General features: G+C 39.9%; 1 protein-coding gene across 2 annotated transcripts in view; it reads left to right on the top strand.

Moving 5' to 3' along the window:
* Nucleotides 1-26,480, top strand: part of SORCS1 (sortilin related VPS10 domain containing receptor 1) — a 255,913-nt gene that overhangs the window by 96,999 nt on the left and 132,434 nt on the right. For both annotated transcript variants that reach the window (XM_030950888.1, XM_030950889.1), the window contains exon 3: nt 17,991-18,090. In XM_030950888.1, coding sequence (XP_030806748.1) covers nt 17,991-18,090 — 100 coding nt within the window. The remainder of the gene's footprint in view (nt 1-17,990; nt 18,091-26,480) is intronic.

Raw genomic sequence — 26,480 nt, 5'->3', positions numbered from 1 at the left:
GAGTTTCCTGGCCAAGCTTAGCTCCTGTTTCTCTGCAGCAGGGTGCCACAGCCTCTCCTCATTTGTGGTTCTGTGAGTGGATGCAGGTGGTTGCCCTGTTTTGCAGGCACCAGCTGTGCCCAGTGTGTGTCTCTGACAGTGCTGTACAGCTGTGGCAGAGACCTGTGGCAGACAAATCTCATCTGCTCAGATCATGAGCTGGCAGTAGCCCTGCCAGAAGGCCCAAGCTTGCTGCTCCTGATTTACAGAGCTCACAGGACAGTCTGTTCAGAACCTCAGCTATATCTGAAAATATCACTCTGTAATGTCTAAATGCCAAAGGGGAAAAAAAAAGATAAACTGCCAAGAGGCCTAGATTCTTTGAAGGAGCAGGGATGGCAGTATAACTCTTCTACAGACAGAGTCCTGCAAAAATGAGGTGGTTGCACTCAAGGAGCTGAACTTACCGGCCTGTAAATCGGACAGGACTTGTCAGCACTATCAGCTGAGTTAATGCCCATTGGTACAGTAAGGAAGATCCACTGTTACTGTTGCCTTTCTGTCAGAGTCATAGAGTAGACAAGTAATAATGTCTTCATTCAGTGTAAAAAGACTGCTCCATTAATTGAAATAATAGACTAGGACTGGGTTTGTCTGGAGGTGGAGAACAGAGATCTAGACCCAGTCCTCAGGCAGGGGTAGATGTGATTTACTTACTGTTTGTGTTCCAGTGCTGTCATTTGCTGCACTCTAGGCTGACTGGCTGGGATTAATTTATGATGCTTTCTTACTAGTGCTTCCCCTAAAGTAGACTACTGCTCCGTTGCCCACCAGCACTGCAGATCAGATGATCTATCAATTGCCACAAGAATCACTTCTTGTGTGTTTTACCTGATTTCACTCCTGATTCTCTAAAGCAAACTTTACTTTTAGCTACTGCTTTATCTCCTGCATCTTTTTTGCTCTGTCAGCCAAAGACTTCTCTTCCAGCAGGTCCCAAAGGTGTGCTTTCTTAATTCCCTGGTAAATTTTGAAGTGATTCCCAGCTGGTACCAATCACTGGGCTGAATGTAGGTGTGCTGATTAGCTGCTGTGACAACTCTGTCTAATTAGCTGAGTTGGTTTCTCCTTCTCAGAGTACCCAAAGGAGATGTTTGGTTCAAGGTTTTATTAATGTGAGCTAGGAGTTAATAATTATGCACAAGGGGTTGAAGACTGATCAGCCTCTGATCTAGCTCAACAGCCTTAATTAATGGAGGCAGTAGAGGCCTCATGTTTCAGGAGTGAAAGTACAATCACTGGAGTTGTCCACTTGTCCCTCTCTGTTTCCCTGTAGAGTAAGATTCCTTTACCTCCTCACCTTTGCACAGCCCTCAGAAAATACATTTGAGCTCGATCAGTTCATGTTCAGACAAAAAAGTGACAACAGGCATTTTATTTACCTTGCCTGTCCATTTTTTTCTTGGATAGTTGAGCAACATCATTTTTGGGAATAGAGGCTTCAGTTAAATATCTCCTTCCTTGGGAATAGAAACTCAATAAAAAACGGGGATTGAATCCACAGAAAATTCCCAAAGAACTGTAAATACCCGGAATGTGAGAGTGGGACTACAGTGCCAAGATTAGCCTTATCTCCACTTCCTGGCCAATAAGAGCTCCGAGCATTGGTGGTTCCGTCTGTTCTGCAGGATTTGGTTATGTTCCTGAGCCAGGCCCTAAATGCAGTTGAAGTTCTTCCATGCTTTTCAACAGGGCTGAAGGAATTTGGTAACACATGCTCTTTTCTTTTGGTGTCTGTACACCACTGGGATGAAAAGTGTCTCTGGCAAATGCAAAGGCAGAAGAATTCAGGGTGATTTTCTTTTTTTGGTAGCAAGGGCTTCAGTGTCTGGTGCTGCCACAAGGAATTTTGGAGTTTCCAAAATTTGAGTTTCCACCCTCAATCCCTCTTCTACTGTCCTGCATCAGAGACCAAGCATTCAAGCCAGTCTTGGAACACCAGTACCTTCTTTCCTGGCCACCTGTTTACAGGGTTTGGGATTGTTTGTCCCACTTGGATACCTTACTGATGGATTTTCTGGGTGGTTTGAACTAGTTTGGGTTGTAACATGTTTCTTCTGCAGGCACAATTGCTTCCCCTCCTGCAGGTTAAAGCCCTTCCTCTGCCTCATTCTCTCAATGTCCCTTAATGGTCCTTAAGGGCCATTTAAGAGGTAGCTTTTCCTGAGCCAAGTTTTCTTGTTTCCTCCATTCTCTTCAGGAGCAGCTTCTCCCATCTATCTCATCTTTTACACCATTTTGAAATGTCCTGTATAAAAACTGTCAGCAGCTCAGGAATCCAATAAAACAGAGTTTAACTGTTAATAACTTCAGGATTTTTCCCATTAAGTTTTAACATGAAGTAAGATGCTAAATAAAATCAAAGGAGTTTTATTTAATTCTCTTCAACAGTTCTGCTCTACTCTCATAAATAAAACATTCTCAAAAAAAGACACTTATTTTAATATATTCTCACACTGCCACCCAGGCTGAGTTCCTTGACTCTCAGCAACCTCACACAGTGTTGATAACTTCTTGGGACTACTGCTGTGCTGTGTGTGGATGAATCAGCTTTCCATTTTCACAGTAGCTTTAGCTTTTCTTGCAAACACACATTTCTCCTAAAAAACTCTGGCTTACTTTCTGAGGTTTGTCATGGTCCTCCCTCAGAGCCACAGCTGCCTCCATTGCTGTGAGAATCCCTGTCACATTCAAACACTGTTTACAATCCCCTGACATAACTGGTTCTAGGTGCAAGGGCTTTCCTTGCAGAACCTCCTCTTTGCACATTTTCTTTGCTCATTGTCTGTAATCAAGTTAAAAAGAGTCAATCCAGTCTCAGCTGCACCCTATACCTGATTTTTCTTGCTGATAGTTGAGATTATCCAGGTTATTCCTTTTTCTTCCATCTTTTGAACCAGTAAATTTTGCTACGCTGGAAATGTGCAGAATTTCATTTTTGTTTTAATGAACTGCTGCTGGGAGAGTCTTTCCCTTTTTGAACCCAATGACTTTGTCAGCTTGATTAGTCAAATTGCTGGTGAATCTATTACTCTTCTCCATAATCATGAGTGTGGTTGCATTATTAAATATCTTTCTCTGTCCTACACACAAGCAGAGTTCAAAGGGGTGAAGGAGAGCACTACCCCATAATAATTAGTAGTACAGTGGCTGAGAGAGCTCTCTTCAGATGGAGGATGCTCCTAGATTGAAATTTTGTATTATTTGAGAATGGCTGCATCTCAGTGTTTGCCTTGCTGTAAAGGAGGATTTGCTTGGAAGTAATTTCAGTGTATTGGTGGTTGCTGCAGTAACAGCCCCAGCTGTTGTTCCAATGCTTAGACAGCTAGAGATGCATCAGTGCTTTTGCTGACTGTTCTGCTGAGTGCTGTCTTCTCTTCCCAACAAAACCTGGACCTCTCACATCTCAGAACTAAAAAAATCTGCTCCTCCTGATGTTCTGCAAGGAAATTCCCTTCAGGAAAAGGTTTGCTTTGGCAGGTTGGCATTTTCTAAAGTGAAAACGTGTCTGAAGCATTTCCAAGTTACCCTGCAAATGACTGATTTAAGTTTCAGTTTTATCCCTGAATTTTCAAACACTGTGTTTGTGTGTATTTAGCTTTGTTTTCTGTTTTATTGTGGTTTTACTGGGTTTTGTTACTTTTGTTGGGTTTGGTTTTTTTCCCCAACCACTCTTTCTAGGCAGAAGCGCAAACCTGTGAAGTTGTTCAGGAAGTGTGACAGCACAAATGTCAGAAATACTCTTGGAGGCTTCTCCAGGACTTCTGAAGAACTTGGGAGTTGTCAAGGGAAATTTACACCATGATGAACTTACTTAGCTGTCTGGACAAACTTACTTGGCTGTCTAGACAAACAGAATTTCTGTTTTATGAGGAATTTTGCATTTTTGAAACTAGTAAAACCTGGTATTAAAATAGACTGTGAAACCTGTCACTGAATGGATGATGTCATTCAGCCAGGTACTAGAAAGGCTGGACAGGTCCCTGGAGGATATTTTGATTTTATTCAGAAACTGTCACCTGATGGAGAACATCCTTAGGGAAAATTTATTTTCAATGAGAAAGATCTACTAGGACCTGTTACATTCTTGTACGGGTGCCACAGGAACAGGAGGTTACAGGCTCTGCTTTACTGTTGACAGTGAAAGGCTCATCAGCAATGTGGGGGTACCACAAGATCTGATGTCACTGTGCTCTCTAGAGGTTCTGGTTCAAGGATTCACATGCTACAAGCACAGGCTTATTTCTTGGCTTTCATTTGTGATGATTCCAGCTGTCACCAGCTGCAGTGTGCATGGAATCGGGCAACTGCTGAGAGTGCCACTGAGACAGCATGACAGGTGTTGCCTCTCTGCTCATTGTGCTGCTCCCCTGGAAAGCCCAAATGTCTCTGGCAGGCACAGGAACAATAGCAAATCCTCATGGGATGCACACCCAATAACCCCTCTCTCACACAGAAAGCTGCTCCCTGTTGCTGCAGCAATTAGAAATAAGAAATCTAACTTGTCAGGGGCTTGGCCAAACTGTCCCAGCTCTGCCTTCCCTACTTTCTGTGGGATGGTCTGGCCCAGATCTTGAACAGTGGGGCAGGAATATCTCAGTTTTGGCCACATGTCTGAGCAGTCCTTGGGCTGGCTGAACCTTCTCTCTTGAGTGCCTGACACTTTTCTCTTTTGCTTGACATGCCTCTCTTGAAGTCAGCCTGGAAAGTGTTTGCAGTTGAAGCAAGTGGAGCAAATTCTAATTTGTCTGGAATGGGCCCTCCTGTTAAATGTTAAACTGACCTTTTCAAGAGAAATTTACTTGATAGTTCTAAGTGAAGCCCTGCTTTAAGCTAAACCTGTCACTACAACATGATTAAAATCACTTAAATGTACATCAGTTGCACATATTATTAATGGAAATTGAAATCAGCCTAAATGGTAACCATAAATTTTAAAACAGGGGGAAAAGGATGGAGACAGAAAAACCTATACATGATGTGAAGGTTAAGGTGCCTTATTCACCCAAAAATTAGATGAGCTGAACAGGGAACTTTATTCTGAAGCAGTGAAAAATCACAGATGCTTTTTTCATGTATTTACAGTCCTCCAGTTCTCATCTATTGAAAAGGGAAATTCAGTGCATTTTTGGCAGGAATTTGACCTGTGAAGACGTAGAAGGATTGGTCACAGTTGTCTGGTCTTGTTTCACCTGCCACAGGACCTTTACCCAACAAATGATGAGATTTCTGGGGGTGTGACAGGGGTGAAGGTGTGTGTGTGCTTAGATAGTGCTCAGAGGAGGGTTGGGTGATCCATGAATGTCTGCTCCCACTTGAACTGCACATGTAAAATCTTGCGCCTGTTCTTGCCTCCTTTCCTTCCCCTCCACCCAGAGGCACAGCTCCAGTGTTTGGCTACCGCAGCAACTGTTCATTAAAGTGTCTGTTCTAATTGGGCACCAATAAATCAAAACTGAGTTGAAGACCTTCCACTTACAGTCATTTTTCAGTGACTTTCTATCACACAGCAGGATAGGACTTGGCAACCATCTCTCAGAGAAATGTCCGGGGACTTATGAAGGTCCTTTTTGAGGGTATAATTGTTACGTAGCTGTGTGACCTTTGCCATTCCAAGTGCAAATGGAACCTTTTGTCATTAACAACTCTTTTCTACCAGCCTTGGCTTTCACACAGGTGAAATTAGCATGGCTTTTTCCTGCTGTTTTGGGACATTGGGGGTTTGTAGGGCTTTTGTGGTCAAGTGTGGAATTTGGTTAGCAAAGCTGTGATTTTTTGAGCATGTTAGAACACACACCTTTATTAAGGGCGATGGTGGTGGCTGAGGATGACAGCTCTGTTATAAGAAGGTGGAAAGAATTTTCAGGTACTTGGCTGAGCTCCTGTTGGTAACATTGTTTTAATGACTAGATTGTATAATTAACGTCGTTATACACCCACATCTTTGGAAAAAACCTTCCTTTTCATTTTAATTCCAAATAAATTAAAAACAGATGGCTTTTGGGGTAAATAAGTCTTCTGGTCAATTTTTTTTTAGGATGTTTAGGAATGTGGGTTGTGAGTAGTGGATGCATATGGCCCATCAGTAAGGATTTTAGTGTCAGGGACTCTTTAAAGATGCTTCAGTCTGCAGTCCTTATATTTTCACAAACAGAAAACTTATTTAAAATAAGATGTTGTTGCAATGTAGGGCAAAATAGTAACCTGATCTTGTGCTAAATGTTTCTTATATGGAATTTACAGCCAAGCTTTAACTTACTTTTATCCTTTAACTTACTTTTATCTTTTACTACTAACATAAAAGCAAATCCCATTTTATCTGTAGCTGGTGCTGACTTAAAGATGACTCAAAATCAAAGAACCCGAAGAGCTGAGCTCATTTCTAGACTGTCAGCCTGCAATTCCTCCCTGCCCAGATGCCAGTGTATCAGTTTGCTAATGGACTGTTTGAACACCTCACCTTGACCACAGCTTGCTCTATTCTTAACACACAGCACAAGCTCCTGACCATTTTTCCTGCAGAGTGATAGGGAGCATGCATTCTCTGCAGGCCTGGAAAACAGTATTAATCTTCTGCTGTGTACTTTCATTTCATTTCCTGTAAAAATCCATCTTCTGCTACTGGAGTTGACCTAAGGTTAGATGTCAGAGGAACAAACTGGTGTCACCTGCTCCATACCCCAAGAGTAGCTATAAATAGCATGCTTTATAACCCCACTGATCCTTGAGATACATGGTGATAAATATTCTTATACCAACCAAGAGGAGCAAAGTAAAGCTGCGTGGCTCTGGGTGTTGTCTGTTATTTGCAGCTGACACAAATGGTAGAACTGCATCACTCCAAATGCTTTAAAAAGAAAAACAGTAACACTCATTGTATTTGTCTGCTTAAAAGCATTAATTAGTGATTCTTGAGTAGAGTAGTCCAGTAGCACAGCTTTTACATCCAGCAACAACAAATTCTTTCTTAGGTCCTGTGGTGTGCTAAGAGTCGAGCTAGCAGCTCAGTGTGTTCACTGCTTGGACTCAGAGAATGAATTGAAAACCCTTCCAGTAGAACAATTTTCTTCTGGGAAATGCAGCATTATTCAGATAAATCTTCAGCAATATTTTAAAAATGAAATTTTGACAGAAAATGTAGGAATAATCTGAAACTGAAAGTGTGTTTCATTTTGATTTTTCTCCTTGTTTCATTGGAGCTTTTTTTCCTGTAGGGTGATAGCCAGACTGTGTCATAAAATATTCAATTGAATGGATAATGCTAACGCTGGTACAAGTGAAATGAAACACTCTGAATTACTATTTTTTAAATTTAATCTCTTTCCCTCCTGTATTCTTACTCCATCCAGTTTTTGGGAATAATGATATTTTAAAGCAAGGCAAAAAAAAATAGTATTGGCTGAGGGACTGCATCTTCCCACTAACTTTAGTATGAATTAATGCATGAAGCACATTTTTAGCTGGTTTTAAAATGCTACTGGTCCTTGGGAGTTACTCCATTATAACAACTAAGGGGCTTGGACAGTGATTTTAACAATAATGTCTTGGGCTGTCTGGATCTTTTAAGCTTTCTAGCTGTTGATTTGCACTGGCAGGATAGAATGAAGATTGCATATTGTGTTGCAAATGCCTGGATGGTGCTAGCCAGAAAATCTTTTCTCTGGCTTTTAGTACATACCCTGCAGAAGACCTGCAATGCATTTATGGCACAGTAAAACTGCTCCCTACTCTTAATTGGAGGTGGGATAAAGTGGCTTTCTGGATGTATAATGTGGCTGTGGATGCTAAGGCAGCTCTGCTGAACGAGTGTGTCAAACTTTCTAACTGAGCTCAGCCTGCCGTGAGGGTTTTTTTAGCAAAGCTGCAATGACCTCAGTGTTATGATGGGGTGGGAAGTGTAGGACATGTATGGTTGTCTCATCTCCTTGATTAATGGAAAGGCTTCCTGTTGCTCTGCCCTCAAGCTACAAAATCCATTAACCACCCCTTGGGGTGCCTGAAATTTATTCTGGCCATTACCATCAATTAGAAAGTTAATAGCGTGATGATTGCTGGGCTCCAGTCCCTGCTATTTGTGTGATTTACACCAGGCTGGGGTGAAAATGGGAAGAATCAACACTCAAGGAACCACTTTATGGGCAAAAATTCAGCATTAAGGCTTGGCTGATGTCAGTATGCCCCTGTAAACATATGGCAAGAAGAATCGTAAGTCATTCTCAATCCTAATTTAAAAGGCAGCTTTTGATTTAAACATATGGAAAAATGACTTTAATATCCAGCACAGCTAGGCTGAGATTTGTTTTGTTGATGACCATAAGCCTTGAGAGAGGCTGGGCCTGTGGGAATAGCTGCATTCTGAGTTGCAGTGTTGCAGTGTTCACCACCCTGATGAAGGAAGGAAGGACAGCAATTTGCATCCTACCCTGCTTGTTTGTTTTAACAAATGAGTCAGGTGGATAAGATCTTGCAGACTGGTGCTCTTCCACTTATATTCCACTGATCCCCCAAAATTCCCTCAAGGTGACAAGGAAAAAGCCTGTTGTCCATAAACTTTCATTCCTTCCTTCGGGGTCTCTCACTGAAAATAATGTTGTAATGGCAAATGGAAAATTGTTGAAAACCAGTACTATGGACTTAGGGACAGAGAAAATGCTTGGATCATACACACCATCACATGAGTGAGCATCAATAACCTGTCAGCCTTTGGTATGTTTGGTATTATATTTGTGGTATATATCCATTAGCTGCCAAAAATTAGTGGAGTTACTGTTCCTTCCCGCGCGCATCCAGATGCTGTGGCGCAAAATGACTCCTAAGAAGAGCAGGAGAGACGGCTCTGATGTTTCAGCCAGAGCACCACTTGAGCCAGCCTCTTGAGCCTTTCACTGAGAGGGTCAAGTGGAGGTCTTGCTTTGATGGCCGCTCCTTTGTTTCTCACTGCTGGCTTTCACCCAGCCCTGGATTAGAGCAGCTAAAGGGGCTGTGGTTGCCAGCCTCCCTACCCTGCTCTTGACTTTTGCTGCTTCACTCACTGAGGGACTGGAGATGAGTCTTTGAGGCCACATGGAGGTGAGAAGCTGAAAGAGAATTTGATGGGGAAATTTCTGGAAAGTCATCTCGTCTTCTGCTCAGGCAATGGAGAGGAAATACCCAGTTCCTTCCCCTTAGTGGCAAACACCAGCCTTGCCGGGGAGTCTGGTAACCAGGCAAAATAGGTGGTAACTCCACAGTTATTTTTCCAAAGTCCTCTGCTCTTGACATCCCATCCCCTTTTCCAGAGCTAATCGTGCAAGTGGTCACTTAGCACAGCAGAGAGGGGTTCCAGAATGTAGCTGACCCCCAAAATGGGGTTCCCCATAGCAAATAGTGAATTTACAGTCTACTCCTGTGAAACAGTGCCTTGGAAACACTTCCAGAACAGAGTCCAGTCAAATCTCGGTGCGTTATTTTTCACACAAAAGCTCGATAATTGTACACTTGAAATAAAAATCTTCATGCCTTGCATTCTGACAGCAAAGATCCTTCTGATTCCCTGGAAGCAACTGCTTCCAAGCAAGGGAAAATTGATCATTGAAGCTATCCAGTTCCCTGTTTGTGATGGTGCACCTATGCAGTAAATGGTTTGGATTTACATGAGAGTGTGATCAGGATTTGATCTCTGATCAGCAGGCAGAGGAGTGGGGAATCTGAATATGGATTTTATCAACTGCCAGAATCTTCTGTTCTCATCCTGCTGACATGAGAAACCATTACACTGTGCAGTTAGAGGGGGTTTTACTGATCTAACAAGACGAGACGGACATCTAAAATTAGAGAAGCTGTAAAAGGGAGGAAGGGGAAAAGTGCATCATTCCCATCTAATCCAAATTTGATCTTTTTTCAGGCTAAAATATTTGATGTTGCTCTTTTCTTTGGGTATCCAACCTTTATGCAGCAATGTCTCTGAAGCCTGAAGATAAAAAGCTCTTCTCCACAATAGAGTGGAATGCTACTTCTGCTATAAAAGGCAGTGGCATCAGAAACTGATGTTTAAAAAGTTGTTTAGTGACATCTTACAAGCTTGGAAGTCTCTATATTATTTCACATGGAAGTTTGTTCTGAGTTATGCTGTTCCATGGCTAGTTTGGTAAGATAGGAGGATCTGAAGAGGAATTATGCAATGGAATACACGTCACCAGAGTTAAAACAGATACATGTACATTGGTGTTTTAGCTTTACCTCATTATATTTTTGATTCTGTACTATTGATTTTGTGTGCCACAGACTATTTCCTCTCCAGGTTTTATTTTCCAGCGAATTTACCAGGTGTCTCCAGAAGAAGCTGAGTGAACAACATGGATTAGTTTGTTCCAAGGGTTGTTCACTATGGCTTGTACAGCTGTGATTGATCTCTGCAAAGAATGCTATGCTTTAGCAGAATAGATATCAGCCAGTCTTTAGCACTTCAGAGAGACAAGGTTTGCATCACAGCAAGAGCAGTGCAGATCAATTCAGGTGGATAATTCTGATCTCAGGACAAGAGTACTTAAGCCTATTCAGCACCACTGTCCAAGCTTTCAGGTGATAAAAAAGCACTTACAAGACTTAGAGCCTCATGCTTGGGCAATTGCAGAGACTTTATGTCTATTTTCAGTCCTGCCAGCCAGTTGGTGTGGTTTAACCCCAACTGCTCTCTCACTCACCCCCACCCCAGTAGGATATGGAGGAGAATCAGAAATAAAACTCCCAAACTCATCCCTTGAGACAAGAAAAGTTATTGAAACAAAGTAAAATATAACAATTAAAGGAAGGGAGGAGATGGAGGGAGAGAGAGAGGTAACCCCCAAGAAAAACAAGTGATGCTCAATACCATTGATCACCACCTGCTAACAGACACCAAATTGTTCCCAAAACGAGATTGGCCTTTCTTCCAAGTAACTCCCCCAGTTTAAATAAACCTGGCATGATGGTTAAAATACCCCTTTGGCCAGTTTGGGTCAGCTGTCCTGGCTGTGCTTCCTCTCAGCTTTTTGTGCACTTTCTTACTGACACTAACTAGTCCTTGGCTTAGCATAGGCCCCACTCAACCACAGCCAAAATGTTTTTCTATTACCAACATTATTCTCATGCTGAATCCAAAACAGAACTCTGGACCAGCTGCTAAGGAGAAATGAGCACTGTCCCAGCCAAAAGCAGGATAATGGTTCTCATTTGTGTGCTGCCCTGATTATTAGGAGAGTTCTTCTTTTCCCTGTCCTTGCGTTTAACTGTCATAAGTCTTGCTGCTGTCTAATGCTGTGCATTATGGGATGAATGGATTTGCTCTTCTGGCTTGTCCAACTGGGAACTCTTGCATGTTCATCATAACTGACCATTTCTTTCACCTTTCATCTGACACAGATAAGAGTAAGAAATAACCTCACCCTGATTGCACAATTTCCTTTCATCCCATAGAAGCTGTCTTGTCTCCTGTTGGAATATTCCCACTGTCATCATCCCATGACTTCTTGACCAAATTCTTGTTGACCTTGACAGAGGAACAAATATTCTCTGCTTCCCTGAGTTGGTAACCTGACTGGAACAGCATGGAAGGCAAATTTGGCAGATTTATTTTTCTTGACCCATTAATTGAAGGAGAGAGGAAGCTCATCTGTGTCACCTGCAAATGACAACTCATGGCCCTCTCACTTCCCTATATTCTTTCTTTCTGAATTGGGTCACATTTTGAAAAATTATCCAATGCAATAGTTAGAATGGGGATTGGATGATAAAATATGAGCTGCTTCTCCTGCTTGTCACATCTTTAAATTATTTATAGCAATAATCAGCTGAACTATATTAAGCCAAAAATTACAAGAAATTTGAGTGTGTAGGTTTCTGTTCATTTACAATACTCCAAATAAAAGTTGATTGAAAATGAAAAGAAGAAAATTGAATTACTTTAACTGATTATGCAGAGAAATGTCAATTTAATAGTTTCCTATTGTTTCTTTGTAATTTTTTTACTCCCTCTCCAAGTCTTTTTGGTGGCTTCTGCAGGTGGGAAACTTTATGATGAGAAAATGCTTCCCATGAGTGGAAAAAAAATACACATTATTAAACTCATACAAATTTATGACTTAATTTCGAGTAAAACCTACATCACAGCTGAGACTGGAAGAAAATATTTTCAAAATGGAGGTTTGAATCTGTTCTGAAATGCCTATTTAAACTGTTCTTAATTTTGTACTTCTTCATTTTACCATTAATAGCAAGACTTCTTCCAGTCCTTATTTGCACTCACAAAACCCCAGAAAATTTTAAACTGTCAGGATGGAATGGGAAGATGGTGGAGCCTGAGGGGACTTGAATTTGGCTCTGTCACAGACTTCCTTCAAATGTAGGATTAGTTATCTAGTCTTTCCCTCTGTTTGCCCACCTAGGCAGGGGGAACAGTATTATTTGCCAGCCTGCTGAGGGCCTCCTGAGAAAAAAGTAATCACAAATGTGTTCACTTAGGGAGTGAGGCATGTGGGTCCCTTGAGTTTTGAAATACCTTATTTTTCTTTATGCTGGAGACATCAAAAAATTTAATTTTAACCTGCCTGGATAAATCTGAAGTGTTTTAATGTTGTGACATGTGAAGTGCTGTTACAGATGTTTAAAGAAGTGCTGACCAATTGTTTGGCTTGGCACTGCTGTCAGACCATTACCCTTTTGAAGCAAAGTCTTAAAATACTCTTAGGAATCTCTTTTCTATATTGAAATTTTGTCCAAGGACACAGGACTTACTGTGTTTATATCTTGCAATTGCTTTTCCAGGTGGAATTGTATAACTCTATTCAAAATGTGTCAGTCTCCATGAGCTAAGCAAACAGATCCCATTAGAAATGTGAAAAGCCTTGGGGAATTATTTATACAATGAATTAAAATGACAGACAGTGGTGAGAAGTGTCTGGGTGAAGCAAGGTAATTTGCAAAGCACAAGTAACTTTCTATGAAAATAAATAATTACTTTGTGAAAATAAAGTTTCACCCTGAGAAACTGAGATCAGGCATTATTACTTTCTGGAAAAAATAGCAGGGTTGCACATGAAGGAGTTAAATCAAAAGAGGCATTAGACCAGAAGTGATATCTATCAATGCCTTGTGAAGGGCTTAACAGGAGGAACATGTGAACATAAATGGCCAGCTGTTGAAGAAGACTTTGACATTACTAGCTTTTGTGAAACATGGTGGTGTGGCAAAAATCAATGGGAAGCTTTACTGCCTGGCTATGAAACCAAAGTAAAGAGTTTCAATTTAAGCGATGAAGGAATAGCATCTCAACCTCAAAGTGTCCCCAATGAAAAAAAGAGTGCAAAATTCAGCAACTCTACAGCAGAGATTACAAATAGGCCTAAAACACTGCAAACAGGAATGCAAGAATTACCAGCTCCAGTATTTTTTGCATTCAGACATGAAAGATCACTTTTAATGTCTTAATTATTCCTTTGTTAAAAAACTTGTTCATTTGAAAGCCTTTTATAAGTGTAGCCTGTGGCTCTGCAGTTCTGCCTTCTGTGATCTGAAAGGCTTCTGTCCAAAAATCTGCTCTTGCAGAGATTAATACGATAGCAACTGGCAAATCTTGAGCTCACCTGGCCATGCCCTTTGGAGGCAAACCAGGTGGCAAACTCAGTTATGTGTCAGGTTGGAACACAAGATCTAATCGTCATTGCTTAACTAAAAAAGCCTGGCTTGTGCCAGGGGTGAATTCATGTGCAGAAGGAGCAAAAGGCCAGAGCCCATCTCTGTCAGTGCTCCTGGTCAGGACAGGCTGCCCTGCTCTGCTGCTCCCAGACCACACCACAGGCGCTGCTGGTCCTGGCTGCCACTTGGACCACAGAGCAGCAAACTGAACTGTGGAGGAAGGAGAGGAGATAAGGACGTGAAATGCAGTGTTCTCATGGTGGAGCTGGGGGAAGCAGTCAAGTTAATATGTGAAAACCAGGCGTAACTGGTGGGAAAAGAAAAAAAAAAGTAAATGGTGCCAATTAAAGTGATTGCTTCTTAATGATGTGTGTTATAACAAGTAACTTAATCTGTTAACATGGGAAGAAAGCTGTACTCAATAAGCAGGAGACATGAGACAGCTTAAAGTCTGCAAGTAATGGGTTTTTTCTCACAGAGTGTTCTGGAAAGATCTTGATGCAAAAAAAAAAAAAAAAAAAAGGCCTTCTGACCAAATGATCAACTGTTCAGTTCTTCAAGTCTTCAGCATCTAATGTAAAATAACTACAGGCAACCTTAAATTTGTAACAAAGGAGAAAACAGCAACTTGCTAGGGAATTTATTGAATCTTATTTAATCTATATATTCAAGCTGACAGTACTCTGAATGTCAGTCTGTGCTCCTTGAGAAAGAAGAAAATTTCCATAGGGTTCATGTTGCTGGTTGATTCAGAATGCCTATTATGATTGTGAAATATTGGTAGGAATGGATTGAGATATATTCATGACAGTAGGTGGACTAATGGAATTCAGTGACTTTATTTAAAATGTGCAGGAGTTTATTATAATACTGTAATAGAAATGTCATTTACCCTGACGGGAGGAGAGGGAAAAGCCCTGTCAATGAATAATAATGAAGTTATTTAAATGTCAGCTTTCTTGCAAATAGTTTGCAAAACAGAAATTATTTTACATGTTTCTAGTTTTGTTTTAATTTATTACTGGGGAGGCCAGAGCTTCAATCCCACAATTCTGGTGTATTTTTATACTGTGAAATGAGCTAGTAATCATGAAAATGTTTATCTTCTTGCATTGCCTTCTGCTTTACTGAAAAAATAGGGAGTAGGATTTTAAACAGCTACTGGTAAAATTTGGGATTTAATGATAGCAATTACAACTAATATGGTGGGACAGGTGTGAAGTTCAGAACTGAATCTAAACACTTTTATTTTCTGAATGTCATTCTACTGTCATCTGCCTTTCAGTGACATCCACAACGTACCACTCACATCCCCCTTCTCCCCCCAAACAATTTGAGACACCGTTGCAACACACGTGTCTGCTCAAGACACAATAAAACAGGGCTTAATGTTCACTCATTTACATATAGTTATTCCATTAGCTGCAGCTATTTAGAGGGCATAGTTTATTTTTGTGTTTTCAGCTCTGCAAGTCCTGGGTTTAGTGCTTTACAATGATTTCTCCAGGCATTTGCTTGCTCATGTTATACAGATGGACTAAAACTGATTTCTCTCTGCAGAACTTTAGAGGAGCAGCCTTCCACACAAAATGTGGAGATGCTGGTTACTGCATATCCTTTCCCCTTCAGATAACTGGGATTGAATTTGTTGATCCTACTCTGTCATTAATGCCTGCACCCTGCTGAGGGGCATCTGTCTTTTGCAGCTCTTCCAGGTTAGGCTGGCTTCCTGGGCCATCCGATGGCTGATGTGTTTTTATGGGTTTGGAGTCTCATGCTGCTTTATACACCCATTTAATAAGATAAAGAAAGCTCGTTATCTAGGCTGCTAATCAGTGCCTGCTAGTATACATGCATATATATATATATAAAAGAAATAAGACAAATGCAGGTTGGTGATACGCCTGGGTTAGATCCCAACAGAGACTTCCAATGTATGCAGGGAATATTCTCATGCATGGTTCCTTTGATATAATTCTTTTTTCCCATTGCTCTGCAAATGTTTATATCACCATTTCTTTGTGTTAAAACACTTATGGATGCCTATCTGCTCTTGTATATATAACATTTTCCCCCTCCCCACCTCACCCCTGTTAAAATTAAGCGTAATTGTAAAGTGGTACAAAAGAAAAAACTGGTAAATGGGAAGGTATAAGGACTAGCTTATCATCAGTTTAGAACACAATAATGAGAGTAAGATCCAATAGTAGCTCCTTTGATTGCTTGTGAATTTGTTCATCTGGAAAAAAAATTATGTTTTTCTAAGCTTTTAAATCTTTCAGTTTCTTTTATGGATGTTGACAGAAGCAGACGCTTCCATCTGTATAGAGTGTTACCTGTAAATAAAGCTGTGAATGCAAAACAATTGCCTAGAGACTTGAAGTAAGAAGTGGCTGGCAATTCTGAGACTACTATTACTATAGGCTGTTGACATAATTTTGCTGTGTTGTGGCAGGGGTACTGGCTGCCTTTCTTGAACAATTTCAAAGCAAGTTTTATGTCTCAGATTTTCTTTGCTCCTATCTCCTTTTGAAGGATCCCATTTTGAATTGTCAGTGGTATAAGAAAAAGCAGCATTATTTCATTAATATATTTTTCCTAGCTCAGCAGGTCAGATTTATTCCTTACTCTCTTTGCATGCCTTTGTCAGCTGAAACCTCACAAAGGGTAGCTTTTGGGTTTAGGCAGAGAGCAGCAGAAATACTCATTTCTGATAAGACTGGGTGGTGAGGTGGGGTGAGGTAACAAAGGGAAGCTGCAGGCCTTGGCCAGGCTGTGTTCAGCACCCTGCTGTGGATCCCCTCACCTGGATTCTGGAGCATCTCTGAAATATTCAGTAAAAGAAACAACCAGCACAGAATCCTACTCCTTAATCCTCTGAGGAAATAGCTCAGTTAGTTTATATGTGCTCCTGAGAGAGATGACCTTATAAAGGGAAAGATCAGTCAGCAGCTGAGAATTTGACGTTAATGTTCTAAACACCAAAGGTCATACATGCACACAGGAGGAGGGCGTGTGTTTATTGGAGGGAAGGAGAAATCTATAGACATAAATCATAGGGCAGTTGTTATATGAGCAGGCAGATATGTGCAAAGGCTTCTATAAAGTTTCTAAATAGAAAGACTCAACTTTAATGCAGATTCACGTTTTAGTGCAATTCATCTTTCATGGATAAAACCCCAAGCTGCTGCTTTCTTGTTTTATTCATGTACTGATTGCAAAATCTGAAATCCCGGAAGCTATAATATGAATGTAGGTATGGTACTTGATTCAGAAATCTTCCACCCTCTATATTCCACAAAAAAAAAAAAAAAAGAGTAAGCATTAAAGGTCTTAAATACCTTTGTGAATTTAGCCACTGTTGCCCTGAGAGGAGAGAACCTGCAAATAATGAATGCCAAGATTTTACTTCAGAATGTCTGGTTTTGGAGTGCTTAGCAAAAGGGAAAATTCGTGTTACTGCTTGCAAGTGAAGTTCTATATCGGCCCATTTGTACATGTTGCAGATGAGATACAGTAATATGTTATGCTTTTGAATGTCTCTTACCCAGATACGTGTCCCTTTCTGCAATTTGTGGACACCAGCTCTACTGGCCTGGGCTGATTATCTAAATCCCTGGGATACTGGGACAGAATTCAGGCAGGCATGAGCTGTACAATGGATAAAAGCTCTGCTGATGATTGATGTTGGTTGCAGGCACATGTTAAGAGTAACTCCTACAGGGACACTGGACAGTCTTATTTGTTCACAGTTTTTGTTCTTCTCCAAGACATGTAGTCAATGTTTTTATGGGCAACCCTCATTTCATAAATATTTTATTTTCTCTACTGAATCGTGGCTTTTAAGGCAAGCATAAAGCACATGTGTCCATCCTTTCTGCTAGTCAATGTTAGAGAAGCTACTTTGGAATATGCTGACATGCACCATCTTAACAAAATCAGTCCAAGCTTGGAGTATATGATGAACTGATAATCTTAGTCTCTTGCTGTCTGCTATTTGGCATTTCTGGCAATCATTATCTTCTGTATGCAGAATGTAGAATTTCTTATTGTGCATGTTTAAGATGCTTTGGGAAGATGCTGGTTGAATTTTTCCTAATCTAATTTAAATGCAAATGATAAACATGCACATGATGCTGTGTGTATATAATTAAGTATCATTATATACTACATGAATCATTGAAAAAGCTCTGGAGAGCCATTCTGCTATTTAAAGCATGACTTATATTGAAAAGCTGCCAAGTGACTTGTGGTTTTGTGATTAAGTGTTTGCACTTACAAGAATCTCTCTTGAATTGTAGGTCAACAGATTATGGGACAACATATGAGAAACTGAATGATAAAGTTGGTCTGAAGACTATTTTGAGCTACTTGTATGTTTGCCCAACAAACAAACGTAAGGTAGGTGTTGATGTGTTGGCTCATTTTACTTTTATGATGCCATTTCTGCCCTGGAGGTCTCTCCTAATTTCCTCAATATCTGTTACTGTCTAAGTAGCAGGAATCTCTCTGTCACTCTTGCCTTGAAAAAAAGTGTTACTTTATCAAAATATAACCCAAATTTTACCACCTATACCACTTACCAGTAATACTTGAGAGATGGATGGCTATTAAATGGACAGGTACTATGCACGTGATTGTTTGCTTACCTTCTGGATGGTGTTGATTTTGTTCTCTGGAAGAGAGAGAGACTTGTTAAAATGGCATAAATGCATCTGACAGTGGCCAGATTGTATGTAACATTATTTGTCTTCTAAATGCTCCCAAAGGTGAACTGAACAAGATTTGACAAATTCCTGCAGAGAAAATGCCTTGGAAGCCCAGAAGGTTTTAATCATTCAGACACCCTAGTGACTAACACGTTACTATGAATTTATAATGCTGACATATTCATGAAAGGAATCTGGATGCCTTCTTTGAGATAGGTTTTTGACAAAATTTTTTGTTTTCTACTCCTTGTTTCTTAGTCCTTGAGTCATTACAGGCAAAGCTGAATTGCATTGGTAGACTCACCTCTAAAGGAGTCTGGGTGTATTTGGGCAGCTGAGGTCACTGTAATGCTGTTCTCACTATACTGAAACAATTATGTGTTCTTTAAGACAGACTGTGAAAGGAAGAGGGAGCTGTCCTAACCAGAGAGGACAATGCTTAGCAGTTTAAATTGCAATTAAATGGCCCAAATTAGTGATGTCATCTCATTGATACTGACCCTGAAGAAGATACGAGGCTCTTCTCTAGGAGCTGAAGAATGAAATGATCAGATCACTTAAATGTCCTTCAGCAAGCCAACCAGTGTGCAGGCTGGCATTGAAAAACTTTCATCTCCTCTGGCTGCATCCTGCTCCCTCCCACTCCCTGCCCTTCTCTGCCACCCTTGTTTGTGTAGCCATCTGGTGAGCTGGATCCAGGACTGACCTGCCTGAAAACTAATCCCTTTCCAGCTCAAAAACTAAGTAGATGGAAGAAAAAAGCTTCCAGGCAGAAGTGTGGAACTATCTTTTCTGGCAGAAGTCTGCTGTAAAGTTGGCCTGTAGTCAATATGATCCAGTGCCAGAGGAAAGCTGCAACACCTGGGATGAGAGGACCTAGGTAATGGTCTGATGGAAAGATTGAATTTTTCAATGTTTATTTTAGCAGGAGCAGAGTTAGGGTTGCAGAGAGAATTTCTGGAGGCCCTCCTTGTGCTGTTTCTGTAGAACATCAGGCCATTCTGTCAATAAACATTAAATTTTAGACGCCCAAATAGTCCCCTGAGGCTAAGAGGGCATGGCATGTGTCCACACCAAGAATACTTCTGCAGGAGGGAAAGCAAAAATACTGAAGCTCAAGGTCTTTATTATACCTGCTGTGGAATGAAAAGCTGAAGGAAATATATTAAAAAAATCTGTCACCAAGGAAGAATTTATGGCCTCTAAGACCTGATCCCCTCTCCTCCCCTGAAACTCTGATACACTTTCAGAAACTCTGATCACTTTGAAAGTTGCATCTTGTTTCACTGATGTGGGCTGGGTGGATAGCTGCAGAAATACTTTTAAAATTTAGGACTCAACTACTCTAAACTCCATGAATTTTATAGAACTTGTACCCTTCATGTGAAGTGTTTATACACTGCTGCAGTTAGTGTTGGGCAAATGCTAACAGTGTGTTTTCCCTAAATATTAGTTGTATGTGGTGATTACTCAGACTACAGCTGCAGCCTTCGATGTCCTTTGTTCCACAAGGCCTTCCTTGGCAGAGAGAAAAGGCTTCTTCAGTAGTGGAAAAGAAAATGGTGCATTTTTCATCTTGAAGTTATTAGATGAGAGACCTTGCTACAGCAGCGATCCATAAGGGGGGTCAGCATGTACTTAACTTACTGAAGTTGCCTTGTTTTGGGAAAAAAAAAAAATTTTTTAAGCACACATTTAACTTTTAGGAGTAGTTCCATTGAAACAAAAGGATAAATTTTGAACCTAGCTGACTCAGGACTGATTGCTTGTGATGAAAGGAAGCAAGTGTACCATTTATGTAAGTCTTGTCTCTTTGCAAAGCAAAGCACTTAGAACAGTGAACGGTAGAATGCATGTAATTGGATTTATTAAAATAATTGATGATTTGTTCATGAATTTCTGATTATTTTCACATTCTGGAAATGAACAAACAACATCATGTTGAATAAATTGTTTGTTGTAATTTATTTGCTCTTCTCCATCTAGAAAAAAAAATGGGTCTATAAATACCCAGTATTTGCAGAGCTTCCCACAGCCTGTGCATGCCAATTTATTTCTAAAAGCTTTTGACTTCCAATTCGTGTCTCTTTATTGAATAAAATTAAATCCTTTAACCAGACATCACAGGCAATGTCATATTCCTAAAGGATGGTTGGGAAAAAAAATTAGAACAAAGTCAATCATTATTTACAATTTAAACTGACGACCTATTGCTGTTGCTTGGCATTTTTCTGAATTACAATACTTTCCAAAGGAAATGACAGAAAGTGGCTACTAACATAGTGATGTATAAGTCCTGGCAAAGAGAAGTGGAAATACTTTTTAGTTTTCTTGCCTTTTACTGAATTACTGTGCTACCTGGTCATATGACAGATGACACAGATCGGGGGTAAAAAATGTACCGCATGGATCTTGCCAAAGACACAGAGCCTGTTTGAGTATTTGTCAACAAGTCTCCAGAAGAGACATGTGCAATGTGCAATAAATCCCTAGGCTTAGGTATGTCAACATTGGTTTATTTGTTAGGTTCATAGAGCCTTCTGTGATGAGAAAGAAAATTATCTGAATGCTTCTACATGAACAAATACTGTTTGGGAATAATGCTGATGGGTGACAAACTAAACTAAAATATAAATCCAAGTAGATACCTTGAAATTCTGTTTTCACAGAAGTATGTCGTTCATTTTCCTAGGAAGTCACATGCACTAAGCTTTGCAGTCTTTCTCTATAAAAGCCTTTCAGATAGGTTGTTTTTACTCATTGCTTGGAAAATCATAGGCATACACACATAAAAAGTGAATGGGTCTTGGTGGGGACTCCAGAATTTGTTTAACTGGAGGTTTTCTCTGACTCAGGCAGTGCTGCTGGCTAATTTAGATGCTATATCCTTGTACGAAGCACAGTGTTCTCTGCAAAGAGCCAATTTGTGCAGTCCATTCGTTCTTTGCACTTTCAAGCCCCCTGTATCTGTGTATCTGCAGTTAATTAACAAATGCTGGGTGATAGTATCTGCCAGTGACTTTTATGCTATTAATAGGACTAGTGCATCAGATATTTCCTGTGGGTTTGTGTTTTTGTGGTAGTGTTTGTTTGTTTGTTTTATTTTATTCTCTCCCTTTCCACAAGCCTGCCTTGATTTTTTATTTTTGCTTTATTCTTCCAACTGTTCAGATTTTAATTGCTGTGTGGAGCAGTGTTAACTTTTTTTTTCTCTTTAAAGATGAATGGATTACAAATGCCTTTCTCTTCTTTGATACTCACTGCTTGTGTTTATCACCTGTATCACAGTGTGTTAAGCATTGTCCTGGTGAGTGTGTAGCACCAAGATAGCAGATATTTATTGTAAATAAAATTGCTTGGGTTTCAATGCTGGCTAGATCCCCAACTACTTCAAATTTGTTTGTATTAATGAGTTTTAAATGAAAGGAAATTAAAGGAATGGCAGCCTAGCCTTCTGTTCTTTCTAGCATTGGCTGGTGGTTCACACACAATAATTGGCAGAAGTTTCTATTTGTCAAGACAGTAGAAAATTTACCCTTATTAGCTGAAACGGGAATGATTGATTGCTACTTTCTATCCTGTGGTATTGGGCAAGTTGATTTCCTTTAGGGAAGTTCTGTTTGTGAAATGTAAACTGCCCCCTTGTATAAAGACCTGGAGCTGTGTGCTTTACACTTGCCTTTGTACCCACTCTTCTAAGGGCTGTGGAAAGTGTCCACAGAGGTGAACAGTTCCACCTGGCATTGCTGCTTCTCAGGAGTCTGCTTATCTTCAGTTGCTGAAATCAGTTTGGGAACATGTCTAAAAATTCAATTTCTGACCTGCCTCGCTATGGAAACTTTCAGAACTCTGATGTGAGGGCAGGTGTTGATTTTTTTCAGTCAAGGAAAAACAGTTATTTCCGGCCGTGTCCTCCTTGTAGCCTCTGTAAATCTTGGTGTGAAGGCTTTCAGTTTGTGTTGGAGAGGTTAGAGCTCAGCAGAGCTCTGAGCACACCTCACTGTGGACTAAGTCAATCCTGTGGTGGTCAAGGGATGGCATCCTTAGCAAATTAGGCGCAGTGGGAAACCAGCCTCTGTCAGTCATGCACATTGTGTGATTGCAGTCCACTCTTGCTGAGATAAAAGCAATTATTTTCTTGCTCTTCTCTTTTTATTTGGAAGGAAAGGTCCTTGTTCGCTGCAGGCTGTGAGTCAAGCTTTCAAAGAGACAGTCATAAGGGACCAAAAGGCATATGTGAATGGTTGGAATTGTTTGGGGTTTTCTGGTTGGTGGGTTTCGTGAGTTGTATTTTTTCCTTTTTTTTTTTTTTGGGAGAAACCACTTTGTCCTGCACCGTTTTGGAGATCAAAACATAAATTTGTTCAAATGGAAACTTCTGTTTGGATTAAATGCTCTATAACATAGGATGGTGAATGAAATGTCTCCTATGCTATAACCACAATTAACGATTCTTTATAACCTCATAATTTGCTTCAGAGAGAGTATTTTTTCTCTAAATACAGTGCTCTAAATCTGTTTCATTCAGCAGTTTGAGCTAAAGATTCCACCTCGAAAAGGGTTGAAAACCTACAAGAGTTTATCTTGGGCTGCGGGGTGGATAGCACTGTACACATGCAAACAGTTCACTACCCATGGGAAGAGGGATGTGTCACACTGAGAATTAAGAAGTCTTTAATTTTCTGCAGTTCAGCAATAATGATGGATTAAGTCAACTCCTTTACAAGCCTCTGGTGGTGGTAACTGGAAAATCTGATAATCTTGGGATGTCCTTGGGTTAATGCAATTACAGCTTTCACTTTTGCTTGTAATACCTTTAGATTCAAGAGTAATTCTAGCTGTGAACCAGATAAACAAGTATAGACTTTATTTCCATTTCAGAAGACTGTCTTTTCTGCCTGCCATCTCACACACAAACAAGGATAACTTTTTACTAGTTAGGAAGGTGGATTGTTGCTCACATCTGTTGGATGTGATCTGGCAGTTGGGTAGTTTCTCTGGAGACAGTGAAGATGTGTCACTGTAAAGCTGGTGCTGTCTTTAATACCGAGTTTGTGGGGAAACAAATAATTAACAATCATTTGGTCCATATTAACTAACTGAAGGCAGAGCATCATCTTTCAAAGTGAATATTTTTACTTTTGAAGTGTCTGGCAGCATCTGCTACCAAACTTTCTGATTCATGGCTGCAGTACATGACAGCTCTCACAATAGCCATTACACACAAAGCCCTTGCCATTTCTCTACATCTATCTCTCTTCTTGGATATGAAGTGAAATCAAAGCCCATTTATTCCACTTCTGCTCTTGTAAGCCTATCAAATATAGTGGCAGTTTTGACATTTCCTCACTCAAAGTAGCACTACAGTATGCCTTTGTATCTCACAGAAGTCTCCAAGGGCACACTGGGTGTTGAAACCAATGATAGGGAGGTACAAGCCATGGAATTCAACTTTTAAGAGTTTCAAAAGTGTTCTTTCCCTTCTGAGTCTGTTCCCTGTTTTCTGCAAACTGGACAAATAAAATTTATGCAGGATAATCTCTTGTTGAATGTCCTTCAATTCTTTTATCCCTTTTTAATTCCTCTGTGATTTACCAAATACTCTGGAACAGATGATATCCCTTTTGGCAAGGAAGAATACATGCCAGCAGCTTAGGGAGCACTGGAGCAATGTTAGTTGCAGGCCATAAACAGGCAGCTGGGATTGATGGCAGAGCAAGAACGGACCTGTCATAGCTTCAAACTTGTAGCTCCATCCATTTCCATAAGTAAGACAGGCTGTTCAAACCAGGAAGAAATCTAGTTGCCATAATATTGATTTTTTTTTCTATGAAAAACTGGTTCCAAGCAGTTGAAAATCAGTTTGTTCAGTGTCCCATAAAGTTGGGCTAAAAATATGTACAGCAGGGTTTTTTCAGTTACCTTCTGGGTTTTAAGGTATTAAAGATACATAACTAAATCTCTTTTATCTCCTTTCCCTGTTGTGCTGTGGTAGGAACATTACTTTTTGGTCATGAAATTTGGAAGTTGTCTTCATACTATATATCTTTGGAAGTTCACCTTCAAGGGAAAAAGAACATGATACTGTGACATAACCATACAATGACTGTTTTGTGGCACTTTGGAAATGATAATGTAAAAAAAACCCCAAAATGTTGTTTGAATATTGACCACTCAACCCTCCCTTGCTAGGCCTGCAGCAAAGTGCTGTTTGTTCATTAGCAGATTGTATGATCTGTAGGGCATATTTGCCAGCAGATTGCAACTGCTCACTCCTTCTGCAGTCTAGATATGTTGCTATGCAGAAATGAATGATGAAATTAAAGGATACTCAAGGGTTTTGCCTTCTGTCTAGCTGTGCTTGGAGTACAGGGAGAAGAAAGTGAAGAAAATAAAGAAGAAAAATATTCTTGATTATTAAACTTCTGATTGATAAGAGCTAGTAAATGCAGAGAGAGGGGAGTGATGGCAAAGATTAATGGATGTAATTAGAAAGCCATCTACTGCTAAGAAAATGTGGAATTTGACTTGTATACAAATAGCATGAGAACTAGAGACCAACAAGTTATGACTCGTATTTCAAACTAAGAGTAAGAGGTCCTTGAGGAGGCAGCCAAGCTTCGTGGAGAAAATGGGAATAATTAAGTGTCTGGTATGAAAAAGATATTGCAAAAACCATGAATGGCCTTTTCCTTTTGGTGCTGCTAACTGAAAGGCTTAGGTTTCTTGTTGGAAGGATGAAGAAAGGTTTTCCAGAGCCAGAATAATAATGATAATAATGAAAAAGATCAAATTTAACGCCAAACAGAGAATTCAAGCATCAGAACTGACTGAAAATAAAGCGCTGTAATCTGTATCTTTTCTATTGTGTTTTTTTGATTCCCATCTCTCCACTTCTTTCTCAATAGCAGTCAAAAAAGGAATTAAAACGTCTAGGAAAGGCATATAACTTGGGGAGCAAGGAAAATACAATGCTTATCACACAGCTGTGAGACCAATGGCATAGGGAGGCTGTAGGTGAGAATAAAGAGAATTAATTCTATTTCTGTCTGCCACGATGTGGTTTTCAGATGGGCATGGGTCTCCCACAAATTTGCACAAACTCAGTTTTTCTGAATCTCTTCCACCATGTTCAGAAGGACTGAAATGTGGTCAGTGTTTCTGTAAAGGTAAATATTTTAGGGATAAGTGAGAGCAAAGGAGAGAAAGCTGTTGCGGAAGCAGAGCAATGACAAAGGCAATTGTTGGAGGCAGTGCTGAGGGTGGTGTTGAGGTTGACATTAACCAAAACACGTTCACAAAGAGCTATCAGAGGATATATATTCTGATTCAATGCTATATCTTCTGATTCAATGGATCAAACCCTAGACCACTGTTTCATAAACATTTTTTCATGAATGGGATAGTGAAATCATACCATGGTGGATGTTTCGGGTCACACTTGTACCTTTACAGTGTTTCTGTGCACATTTGCTAAGAAGAACATGTGAGGATTTGGGAGAAGTAATTGGTAGTAAATTCTGAGTGTGGCCAACTGTTACTATAAATCTGGCAGCCAACACACTTTTGTTGCTTTTTCTTAAACTGACACTGCAGTTAAAAAGCTGGTGAAATATTTTCAAAAGATAATGTTTTACAGAAACATTTAAATTAACACAGTATTTGACAAGCAAAAATCAAATTTGCAGTTTTGTATTGCATATAGAATGTTATGAATAATGGATTTTGTTATTTAGAGAAAGAAAAAAGATCATATTAATTGAAAGCACTTATTCCTAGTCAAAACACTATTTTTTTCTGCTGAGGTCATCTAAGACTTTTCTGTCTTGAAGAGATTGATGTTAGAATAACAATGTTTTGGGTGCAAAAAGCTAAAGCCATTTTGTTTTGAAATGTTTCCTTTAAAAAATTCTTCAGTGATTTACCAAGATAAATTCTACTGAAAACAGTGGAACATAATAATGGTACTTAAATTACATTTTTAATCACTTTGCTGATTCTGTTGTTGTTAAAAGTCTGTTCTGAACAGCTTCAATTCAAAACACTGAACTCTCCACTGCACATAAGCATTTAGGTCTCTCT

This window comes from Camarhynchus parvulus, chromosome 6 (genome assembly GCF_901933205.1).
Source record: "Camarhynchus parvulus chromosome 6, STF_HiC, whole genome shotgun sequence".
Taxonomy (NCBI): Eukaryota; Metazoa; Chordata; class Aves; order Passeriformes; family Thraupidae; genus Camarhynchus; species Camarhynchus parvulus.
Note: the sequence above shows the minus strand (reverse complement) of the source record. Positions and strands in the feature narration are given on the sequence as shown.